This window comes from Ceratotherium simum, chromosome 2, assembly GCF_057802395.1.
Source record: "Ceratotherium simum simum isolate JZ-2026a chromosome 2, ASM5780239v1, whole genome shotgun sequence".
Taxonomy (NCBI): Eukaryota; Metazoa; Chordata; class Mammalia; order Perissodactyla; family Rhinocerotidae; genus Ceratotherium; species Ceratotherium simum.
The window spans coordinates 19,043,540-19,055,515 of NC_141901.1; the positions used below are offsets into that span (position 1 = coordinate 19,043,540).

Consider the following 11,976-nt stretch of genomic DNA (forward strand, 5'->3'; position numbering starts at 1 on the left):
ATTCCCAGGCCCCTCCCACAGGCCATCTGATTGAATGTGGCTAAAATGGGGCCCAGAAATTTATGTAACTAATAAATGTCCTAGGTATTGTGATGCAGCTGGCCCCTGAACCAGTATTTAGGAACCACTAGTCGAAGCCCAGCAGCCTTACACCAAAAGGTGGACAGAACAGTGATAAGGGCCATGTCCACTCCTGGCCACTGAACTTGACCAGTGGGGGTGAGTCACTTTTAGGCCACTTCAACTACTAATTTCAACATGATTACCTGGATTGATCCACATAGACAATCTGCGATGACCAAACAAATAAAAGGCTGTACGCAACATTTGTTAGTCCATTGCTTTAGAAACTCACAGTTTATCTCACTAAAGAGAATTTTCTAGGATGGAAATCAATGTGCCTAGTAAATCTTACAGTCTAACAAGATTGGGGAAAGGCAGAGAGGAGATTTGTAATTTTCTAAAATGTTTCAGTATGTGGCTGTTTCAAACCTTACGTGCCAACTCCCCAAAATCCATCTGGAACACAAGACAGGGTCTGATTGAATGCTCTCCCACCACAACCTGCTTCTAGCAGAGAGAATGCAGCAACGGAGCTGCATATGAGCTTACTGTTCAACGGTGCGGGGATGACACGAAAAATCCTAATTCCACTTGGCAGCAACTTTCCACTATCTTGGCGGGTCTCAACCATAATCACTCTGGTGTGTGGAGCTTGGACAGACTGTGGGGCTGGATAGAAACCAAGAAACTACAAAGCGGTCCAGCAGTCCAGCAAGGGACTCCATGTAGGGAATGCCATGGTCCCAAATGTCCACAAGCATACTTCTCACAGATAGCGCAGGAATTTCAGTTCCACTGTCAGGCTCCAGAAAATTCTGCCTTTCCCAAGACCCTGAAAAGCAGCAATTTCTCACTTAACATGACTTTTAGGGAGAATGCCAATCAACGTACATCCATACATTTCCCTTCCTCAGAATCATCCCCCATCCTGTAAGAATGGGAAGCTTGCCATAGCCCACTGCCCTCCCCACCTCCAAAACATACACAATCACTCTCAGAAAGAAAAGGGGAAGGAAAGAGAGTTCTACTTCCCTCCTGTGTAACGTGTAGGCAGCTTTGGCTATCGTCATGATTTTCTTGGACTTGACAGCTTTCTTAGTCTGTTCAGGCTGCTATAACAGAATACCACAGACAGGGGAGCTTATAAACAACAGAAATTTACTTCTCATAGTTTTGGAAGCTAGAAGTCCAAGATCAGGATGCCGGCATGGTCAGGTTCTGGTGAAGGCCCTCCTCCAGGTTTCAGACTTCTCACTGTGTCCTCACGTGGTAGAAGGGGTGAGGGATCTCTCTGGAGCCTCTCTAAATAAGGGCACTAATCCCATTCATGAGAGTTCCACCCTCACGATGTAAGCACCTTGCAAAGACCCCACCTCCTAATACCATCATCTTTGGGGGTTAGGATTTCAGCATATGAATTTGGCACAGAGGGACACAAACATTCAGACCATAGCAACAGCCAAAATGGGGAAAGCTCCATTTAAGGAACCTCCCCTCTCCAGCCTGACACGTTCCTCAACAGACTTTGAAATAATTCAACCCAGAAGGTAAAGAATTCTTCCAATACAGCCAATGTATCACTTAAACCAGGGACTCATGAGAATGCTTCATCAGCCACGGCCTGACCCCACACTCAGTCTTCCGCCATATTCTCAGGGGCATGCAGCTCAGGAGCATTACTTATGTTATCCCATACGTTTCTGAAATGTACATCTTCTAAGTGGTCTTGAAACATTAATCAGAAGATGCTAGAGAAAGAGGGGAATATTTTGCATTATGTTTGCAGAGGAACAAAATCTCATCAGCTAAATCCACAAGTCAGGGACAGGCCTTAGCTTGCTAAATTTGAAAACAATTAAAATAATAATTGCTGTCTCAATTAAATGAAACATGTTACAAAGTCTAAATTCAGCCCTGATGGGATATCATGAAGCTATTATTGGAAGTCTAAGTCTGAAATAATTTCTGTATGGTGCTCCTGGAGAGGAAAAGAAATGCCCTTCAGCCAAATCTAAGGTTTAATTCATGCAAGAGACTTGGCTAATGCCACCAACCACAAACATTGCGTTTTCATGATCTGAACGGCAGCAAGTCCCAGTGAATTAATTACAGCCACTCTGTTTATATTCTGCATGACTTTTCAATTATTACCTATAATAAGATCCTTTTTTACTTTTATGAACATTAACACACAGCTTTCCTACCAGAGGGATGGAGAGCTGAGGGAAAAGTAATACGATCCTGATCCTTTTACCACTAGGTCACTCGCTGGCAGCTTGCCAAGCCTGCTGGTTCTAGAAAACAGTTACTACTTGAGTCCCAGGCCTCCTGAGAAGCCTGAGGAGGAAACAAGGGTCACCACCCAGATGCCTACAGGGGCCAGGCAAGCCAGGTCAAAGAGTCAGACAGCAGGGGCTTATCGCAAGTGCACACAGGGTGGGCCTGATGGGGACTTGACTGCCTGGACAAAGTCCAGGAGACAGGGGATACTCAGCCCCTTAAGCGTTGCTGTGTATGAACCCAGGCCTGGCGAGGCAGGTGCTGGTACATGGCTGTGTTCAGTTTGTGAAAAGTTATCCAGTTATACATTTATGATATATGCACGTTTTGGATGCATATTACACTTCATAAAAGTTTTTTTTTTTTTAATGGCATAGGGTCAGATTTTCTAGGGGCCAGAGACACAAGGACAAGAGAGCAGGATGAGTGTAATCAGGGAGGGGTTTAGAGTAACTACTTGGAACAGGTGTTGTGTGAGACTAGTTTTTACTGTGCCACCCAGGGCATGGGTGTAGGTGGGCTGGCCGAGTTTAAAAAACCTGGGATAGAGAGATTGCTTTAAAAACATCACACTTATGCAGAACAGGATATACAAAACACTCATATTTGGGTTAACATTAAAAGGATATATGTATATGCACAGAAAGTTTCTAGAAGAATACACAAGAAACTATTAACATTGGTTGCCTCTGGCAGGTGGTATGGAGAAGAAGGGAGATTTACTTTTTATCCTATTCCCATTCATACTATTTGAATTTTTATTATGGGAGTGTATTACTGTTTCAATTTAAAAAAAAGTCAGGAGAGAAAATTCTTAAAATAACCAAATTACTATTAAATAAATCTTCAAGGCCCCTCTGGGATTTAAAACTTTTTTTAAATCAGCAATTTTTGATACGCTAACAATGTAAGTGCAATTAAGTGAACAAGTCACTCCTTTGAGAATAAAAATGTCAAAACATATACAATACATACATTTGGTAATTCCTGATGAATAATAGCTATGATTTAAACACATATAGTGAGGGCTGGCCCTGTGGCTTAGCGGTTAAGTGCACGCGCTCTGCTGCTGGCGGCCCGGGTTCGGATCCCGGGCGCGCACCGATGCACCGCTTCCCGGGCCATGCTGAGGCCGCGTCCCACATACAGCAACTAGAAGGATGTGCAGCTATGACATACAACTATCTACTGGGGTTTTGGGGGAAAAAATAAATAAATAAAAACTATAAAAAAATGAAAATAAAAAAAATAAACACATACAGCGAAACCTCTTCATAATATGGTAACTGAGGATTAGGACTAACAGCCATACTATAGGCTAATCATTTTCTCTTAGACTTGAACTCTACTGTATATTGTTACGTTATTTGAAGAAACGTGCAGAAACATGCCTTATAATAGCCTTACTGTAGTCCCTATATAAGCCTTATAATGGTCCTGCTATACTGTGCCATAGACTTGAAGACAGTGCCACACAGTGATATGACCACGCGTACAGCTAAGCCTTGGAAAAAGGACTAGGCACAGCCAGCAGCCTTTCTGGCTACAAAGCTTTCACTGTTCATTCCTACGACCACCAGAGACAGTCAAGGGAGAGGGCCACAAGAAGCATGCTTATGTACTTGGAGTCACAGAGAAACTCAGTGGTAGAATGACCCGGAGAAAGGAGCTGAAGACAAATGTGTAAAACCAAACCCTGCTTAGAATGGCATGCTCCTTTAAACCACAAGCGATATTGATCACAAAATAATCAACATTAAAACAGCTATAGGGTTTATAATTTTATTTTTTTCTCCCAAAGCCCCAGTAGATAGTTGTATGTCATAGTTGCACATCCTTCAAGTTGCTATATGTGGGACGCGGCCTCAGCATGGCTGGAGAAGTGGTACGTCGGTGTGCGCCGGGGATCCGAACCTGGGCCGCCAGCAGCGGAGCGCGGGCACTTAACTGCTAAGCCACCGGGCCGGCCCAGCCATAGGGTTTAAAATCTAGAAATCTGTTATCTCATCCCCACACTTATTCACTATGTAACAGACCGGGGGGCAATCCTTTCATTGCCATGTGTTTGTTTTCCCCATCCATGGAAGTCAATTAAAAATAGAACCCGGGCAGTGTAGGCATCCTTTCTAATTCTGTGGGCAATTTGTCGTAACTAGAACAATAGGATTGGTGACATTTATTAGTCACTTCAGTTTCTACCCAAAGGAAATATATGATTCTGAGATCCAATTGTGTTTTGAAATTGGAGGGTGGAGAGAGGAATGAGAGTTTTCTCCAACTATTTGAAAGAAAGTTGAGTCTAAGCGTCAACCAAATTGAAGACCACTAATTAAAAAGGCTGAAAAACGGATGTTCTGTTTTACCAGTATGAACCCCAAATGCTGTAGCCACCATGCGTATGAATAGGGCTGTCTTATTCATTTGCCGCTAACAATACTTGATAAATTTCTTTCTGTTGCTATGTGTTGTGATCATAACAAGTGATCTGCATATTTATGTGCACCCATATATTTAGTCTCATTCTGTTCCTATGAAATCTACCAACATAGAGCAGAGTTCAGTAACTGGAAAGCACCTAAGCTACGTGATGAAATTATCAAGACAGCGGAAGGGAACCACTGAGTCCCCTGTGTCATTCAAGCAGAAGGGGCCATTTTTGTTTGAAAGAAACACTAGCACTCTTATCTCCCTAAGTGGGCTCAACCGACAGAAGCAAAAACTAGAACTAATTGGTCCTTTCTTGATCTTAAACAGACCATCCCTATTCAGTCTGCGACATTAGCCATCTGGGTCACGTCCCAGCTCCACTGTGCACTAGCCTTATGAAATCAGGCCAGTTATTTAAATTCTCTGTGCCTCAGTTTCCTCCTGTGTAAAATGAGGAGAGTAATGGTGTCTCTTACCTAGGGTTGTTGTCAGGAGTAAATCAGTTCTCATACCAAAGAGTTTAGAACAGGACCTCCATAAATGTTAGTTTTCATTTTGCTGATAACTTTTTGTTGGAAGGAAGAAAATAAACAGAATTCCTCTTGAACATATATTTTTTTAAAATCTTCATCTGGGAAGAGAAAGGTAAAGGAGATGGGACAAAAGGAAAAAGGTGGATAGGAAATAGCAACTATTATCTACTTAGTAGCATTTATGTAAAAGACATTCTACATACATTATCTCATTTGCTTGTTACAATAACTCTGAGGTAGGTGTTATTATTAGTCATTTCCAGATGAGGAAGCCAGGATTAGAGGTTCTCCGATGGGCCCACAATCACACAGGAGATTTGAGCCCCAGTCTAGCTGACTCTAGGCTTGCATACCCCCTCCTCAGGACTAAACCCCAGGCTGGAAAAATAAGGTGGAAAGATAAGGAAAACAGACTAATGGAGAGAAGAGGACCAAAGTATCATCTACTTTTCCAGCCAGGAGCTGATACTTCTATCCACAGAGATAATGTAAATTTAATGTCAAGACTGTAATGAGAAAATGGAACATCATTCTCACCCCTGGTGCTAAAAACTATCATTAATAGTAGTTTGGAATATTTCATAAACACACATATAATATACATTTGTGTGCGTGTGTGAGGAATATTAGCCCTGAGCTAACATCCGATGCCAATCCTCCTCTTTTTGCTGAGGAAGATTGGCCCTGAGCTAACATCCGTGCCCATCTTCCTCTATTTTATATGGGATGCCACTACAGCATGGCTTGACAAGCGGTGCATTGGTGCGAGCCCGGGATCCAGGCCTGCGAACCTGGGGCCACCTAAGTTGAGCGCACGCACTTAACCGCTACGCCACCGGGCGGGCCGCTAAACACACTTATATTAGTGTATCTAGTTAACTAGTCACCAAAATGCTACTGGTTGAGCATCAAGAAGTGGAGATAAATCCAAGCTAATCCCCAAACATTGCACAAAGTAGTGTGTAAAATGGAATCAGCGCCCCAGAACAGGTAGAAGCTCATCATTGTTTATTTCCGTCAACAGTAACTCATCTCTTTATTTAGAAAGCCATACAATGGTTCCCAATGTAGTATATCACTTTTCAAAACTCGACCAAAGGAAACGCCCAAATCGTTCTACAATTACACAGCAGTTACTGCCTTGTGACCGCACAGATTCTTGAATTCCAGCTGTCTTCCCGCAGGCAACAGTATGCTCTCCAAAAGACAAGCTTAATGCATCTTTGGGGTCAACTGTTTTTCCTTGTGCCCTGCTCCATTTTTCACGATCATGGTACTTGGCGCTGCTCCCCTTAATCACAGGTTTGGGAAGGGGGATGAGGTCAGCCTTCCCTCTATTGCTAAGGCCACTGTTCACGGCTCCACCGAATTAAAGACAACCCACTGAACTGCACTGCCGCATGTCACGATGCCAAACAGCTCCTTTCATCTCAGCACAGCAGTGATTCCCATTAACTCAGTGCAGGTTTTAATAAGAATACAAGGAATATCTTAGTTCCTTATCACAGAGTTGTGATATTTGGAGGAAAATAATTAGTTCGGTGGAGTTTTGAGATCAGACAGGTAAATGTGACAACTTTTTCTTTTTGCTGGTGCAAAGTATCTCCAAAATAGAAACTTGCCTTAATTGAATCTAATTCAAATAAACTCGATGCTAACTGAGATAACTGCACTCATTCTCCAACAGCAAAAGTTTTCAAGTCAATTTGTTGGTACTCAGCGCAGATCTGTTCCAGAACTTTAGATGAGAAAAAAAGTCACATCACGGAGAAGTCTAAATGTGATCAATGAACCAGCCCTCTCAACTACTCATGCAAGAAAAGAGGTCTTATCAGATGCTCCTCCAGCCGTTGTTAGGGGTAAGCATGTGGATGAGAAGAGAAGAGTGAGTCTGCAGTTCCTGAGATAAGAGTAAATGAAAGGTGGCAGCCCAGACTCTGGACTCAACATGGTTCTGTTTTGCCAAGTTCTGAGTTGCTCACAGCCATTTTTGACATTGACCATTTTTGACATCAGCATGTGCTGGCTTTGCAGAGTGGATTCTAGTCAGTTTGGCATCTCAGACTGTTGAGTAGAGCTTGGCACTGAGAGACCAGAGGTAAGTAATTGGCAGAAGCCCCTCAAAGCTGTAGCATCCTAAACTGAGGTACCACCTCCTCCTGAAGGGTTATATCCCATAACCTTTCCAGCCAAATATTCTCTTAGTGCCGGCTCTGGTGGTGCAAATCGCTAAATGCAATGAGTTTAGAGATTTGCAATCAGTAGACCTGCCACCCACTTTATCTCCCCTGATAGGAAACTCTGGTTAATGTCCCAGTGCCTTTGGTTTTTTTTGTTTTTTTTTTTTTTTTTTGCGGCTCTGTTCCCTTTTTCTGGAACCCTCTTTCTTTCCCAGGTTTTAGTGGATTCCTATTTGTCCTTCAAAACTGAGTTCAAACTAAGTGTCAACCCCACAAGACCACACACCTTCCATCACACAACTGCCCCAATCTGATGTAGAAGTGCTTTGTTGCTCCCCCAAACCCTATGAATGCCATTCAGATCACCTTATACTGCCTGTGAGAAAAGCCATATTTGTCTGTGAGGAGCCACATCTTATTCAACTTCTTTCAGCCTGAACCTGACATAATGCCTGGTTCTTACAAAAGAAGATCATTAAGAGCATAAGCTCGCACAACCTCTCTGTGCCTCAGTTTTCTCATCTGTAAAAGGGGATAACAATAGTACCTACCTGATAGAGTTAATATGAAGATTAAAACAGGCAGATAATGTAAAGTGCTTAGAAGAACTGGGAGCTCTTACTATTAAGTAGTTGTGAAATTAACAAATAAATGTAACCTTGAGTAAGTCAGCTACTTTGGACAGAATGTTTTCTTCTATGAAATGGAGATAATTTTATTTCTTTACAGAATGGTAGTAAGGATCAAATGAGAACATAGTTGGTGAAAGTATTTTGAGAGCTGTAAAGGACCATTTAAAAACTGCCATTTTGATTATTATTACCAAATAAATGATATCAGGTTTCTAAGCAAGAACTCAAAGAAGAATCTTCAGTGGCTACTGCAGGTATTGCCCAAGGCCTTACCCAAGCCTAGGGTTTCTTCCTTAGGGTTAACTTAGGTTAACTTCCTAGGTTAAATTTCCAACACTGGCTGTAAAAGACAAGGTACAGTTACACGAACCATGAATGAGAGGAAGGGAAAATAGATCCCAAGGGTCTTTGCGGAATTGGAACACTACCCCTCTAAACAGAACACTGATGTCCATAGAACCTGGAACACCCAGCGGGATTTAGGATGTACAATCACTGCTGGTTGATTCTGATCATATCACAAAATCTATGGAATTCAAGAGCCAGAAAGAATTTTTGAAATCATTATTCCAGTTTCCTCATTTTACTGCTGAGGAAACTGACATCTATGAATCCCAAGCAACTGGCTGGAAACCACATATCAAGCCTGTGACAAACAACTCAAGTCTCCTAATCTGTAGCTTATAGGTTTATATAAGTTTTGCTTATATCATGTTCCCACCACTACCTTTTAGGTCAGTCTTCAGCAACAAACTTGGGTTCAAATTCCAGTTTTACCATTTATTAATTCTGTGACTTTAAGTGAGTTATTGAACTGATCCAAGTCTCAGTTTCTCCATTTGTAAAATAAGGATCATAGTGTCTCCTTTATAAGTTTACTGTATGATAAAAGAGGTAATGTCTGTACATCAGGTAGCAAAACCTGAGTCAAGTACCTGGTTCACCCCTCACTAACTTCCTACAGTAATTATTGAGATGTTCTTTAAAAGTAAACTATGTGTAAAGACCAAGACCATATTGTAAACACCTCTTTTGAAAAAAGCATCTAAGAACCGACATTTGTGAAATTTTTTTTGGTATTGAAGTGGTTAAAAAAAAAATCTTTCCTTTTGGTTTAAAGTCTGGCTGCATCAGCGTTCCCACTTTCCACATAGCATGCCCCTCTCCGTGCCAGCAGTCACGTATAGCAGGGCATATAGTAAAGCAGTGTATAGCACAGTGCTGCGCTACAGCTCATGTTTGCTTTCTCACCTCTGCGCCTCTCCCACCAGGTACCCGTTGGCTGCCAATTCCAGCTACTGCTTTATCCTTCCTTTTCTGCCCAACCGCTGCTTTAAGGATGCGTCTTGTCTATGGCCAGCTCCCTTTATCAACACAAGACAGAAACTGCTCCGGAGTGACCTGGTCTCTCTCTTCCTCAGAGGGCCACAGTCCTCCTGTCTACGCACCTGGCTGCCTATCTCCTCTGGCCAGCGTCCATTTCCTCCTCCACAGGCCCCTTGGCGGCTCACCCGGCCACTATCTTCTCGCCCTCTGATACCTGCGTTTATAAAAGGTGCGGGACTGGACCGAGTTCTACCGGGTTGGGGCGGGCAGCCACCCCGCTGATGCCCTGGCCCTCCGCGCAGCAAACACAGGAACCAGGCCCAGGATTCTATCCTAAGGGCAACAACACTTGGCTGTGTACCTTCCCAAAGGCGGCTCCATCCCCAGGACGCAGGACCCCAGGGTGCCCCGCGCGGTTTGCATCTGTGGCGGGGAACGTGCCCCAGGAGGATGCACAGGCGGGGACAGCCTGGAGCGCTCAGAGGAGACAGGGCTCACGGGCCCCACCTAGCCTCAAACTCTGGGTCCAGACTCCTCTCCCCCCCGGTGGAGCCACTTTTCCAGCCTCTGAAGAGGGAGCTGGAGCCGGCACCGGGAAGCCAGGGCGGCACACTCTTCGTCATTCCAGCCACTGCGGAGCCCCCCTTGCCAGCCGCAGTTACGTTCCCTGTCGCCTCTGGAGGAGTAGGCAGCGACGGGCACTCTCTCCCCTCACTCCAGGGCAAGGCATATGAGGTGGCGAAAAAGGAAACCTCGAAAGTGGAGAGGGGGAGAAGCTAGCACTTTTGCGGGACTTCTCCAAGCCCTTGTGGAGGAGAGGGACGAGGCCACCCCGATCCACCCCCCCTCTACACACACAGGAGCTCAGGCAGAGTGGTTACTCCCATTAGCACCCCGTGCGCACACAGACCCGCGCATCCTTTCCAACCCGACCTCCTGATGCGCCCAGAACACGCGCAGCAGCGAGGGGGTGTGCGCACCATCTTTCTCGCGTTCCCCAAGCGGTCCCCTGGCCCTGCAGCGGCAGCTTCGGGCGCTCGGGGCGCCGCGCCCAGTGCCCGCCGGCCGAGTGCGGTCCCAGCCCAGGACCCGCACAGGCGGCGAGGGCTGAGCGCGCCGCGCCGTGGGCGCTCGGCAGGCCGCCCCCGCTCCAGCCCCTGCCGGCTCACCAGATGGCCATCCTGCTCTTGGGGTAGTCCAGCCGCTCCAGGCAGCCGAGGAAGTGCGGCAGCGTGTGCGCAGCGTTGCGGGCGAGGACGACCACGAGCACCGTGGGTCTCTGCAGGGGCGACTCGGGGAAAACCACCGCCTCCTCTTCGTCGTCCTCCGAGTCCGGCTCGGCGGCAAAGCGCGCCCGGCAGCCGCCGCGGAACAGAGCCGAGGAGAGGAGCAGCAGCGACCAGGCGAGGGTGGCGGCGGGGCGCGCAGCCATGTTCAAGGCTGTGGCGGGCGGGCGGACGGCGGGAGGACCTGCCGCGAGCGCGAGCCGGGCTGCTGGAGGGCGCCCGAGGCCGACGGGGAGGGGCGGCGGCGGCTCCGGGGAGCGAGGCGGGCTGCGAGGGGCGGACAAGGCTGCGGCTGGCCCACGCCGGCTGGCGCGCACGCTGGCACCGACTTCTGCAGCCCGGGACCCTCCCGCCGCCGCGCCGCCCAGGCTCTGACGCGGTGAGCACCGCGTACCTGCGGCTGCAGCGCTCGCCTGAGGCTCAGGCTCCCAGACGGTGTCTGTGGGGCTGTTTGTCTTGCGGGAAGTTCCTCCAGTCCAGGCTCAGCTTGTACAGCTGAGGTCTGTGGCTTCCCCCAGACTGTGAGGTGTGGCCGTGTCTGCCAATGGGCGTCTAAGTGTGTGTGTGTGTACATACAGTACAACTCCAAGAAAATTTATTCTGCTTTTGCAAACCGCAATCTAAAGTCCTTCACAGTGATGCAATGTATCCAGTTTTTCATAATGCACCTATTGATTAAATGGGTAGAGTTCTAAATGGAAAGTCACCCAACTGTTCATTACTATGATAAACAACTTTTTAACTTCCACAAAGGCAGAATGTTTGCATTTCCTTTTACACTCAATTTCTCTTGAAATTCATTCTTGACTGAGCACACCCCCCAATGACAGCAAGTTTGAAGACCTGGAGAATTTTAGAGTCAGATCGACGAACCCCTGAAATGAAAGGAAAGCCCACAGTTCGGAAACCCGCTCTACCGCTAACTCAGTGTCCTAGGCTTCCTGACAGGATGGCCTGTAAAAGAGGAGATTCGCTTAGGTGGTTTTCTTTTTCCTTAATGACCCGCACTAACAAAGAGTAACAGAAAAAATCCATACACTTGGAGGAGAAGAGATGTAAGGAAGAAGAGAAGGAGGAATGAAGGAAGAACACAATTAGCACATAAAATGAAATTGCTAGGCTACACTGCCAGAGGATATTTACTCTTGAACATAACATCGGAAAGCTAGTAATGAAACCTGGAGTTCCTTCTTTGTGGAATTGTGTAGGCTTTGACCTATTGATGTGCAATATTGATCCATACCACTGT

At 46.0% G+C, this 11,976-nt stretch overlaps 1 protein-coding gene across 1 annotated transcript in view; it reads right to left on the minus strand.

The window, feature by feature from the left end:
* COLGALT2 (collagen beta(1-O)galactosyltransferase 2) overlaps positions 1-10,986 on the minus strand; it is a 114,575-nt gene extending 103,589 nt beyond the window's left edge. The window contains exon 1 of the mRNA XM_087438824.1: positions 10,611-10,986. Coding sequence (XP_087294950.1) covers positions 10,611-10,873 — 263 coding nt within the window. The 5' untranslated portion in view covers positions 10,874-10,986. The remainder of the gene's footprint in view (positions 1-10,610) is intronic.
* Between the last annotated feature and the right edge of the window lie 990 nt (positions 10,987-11,976).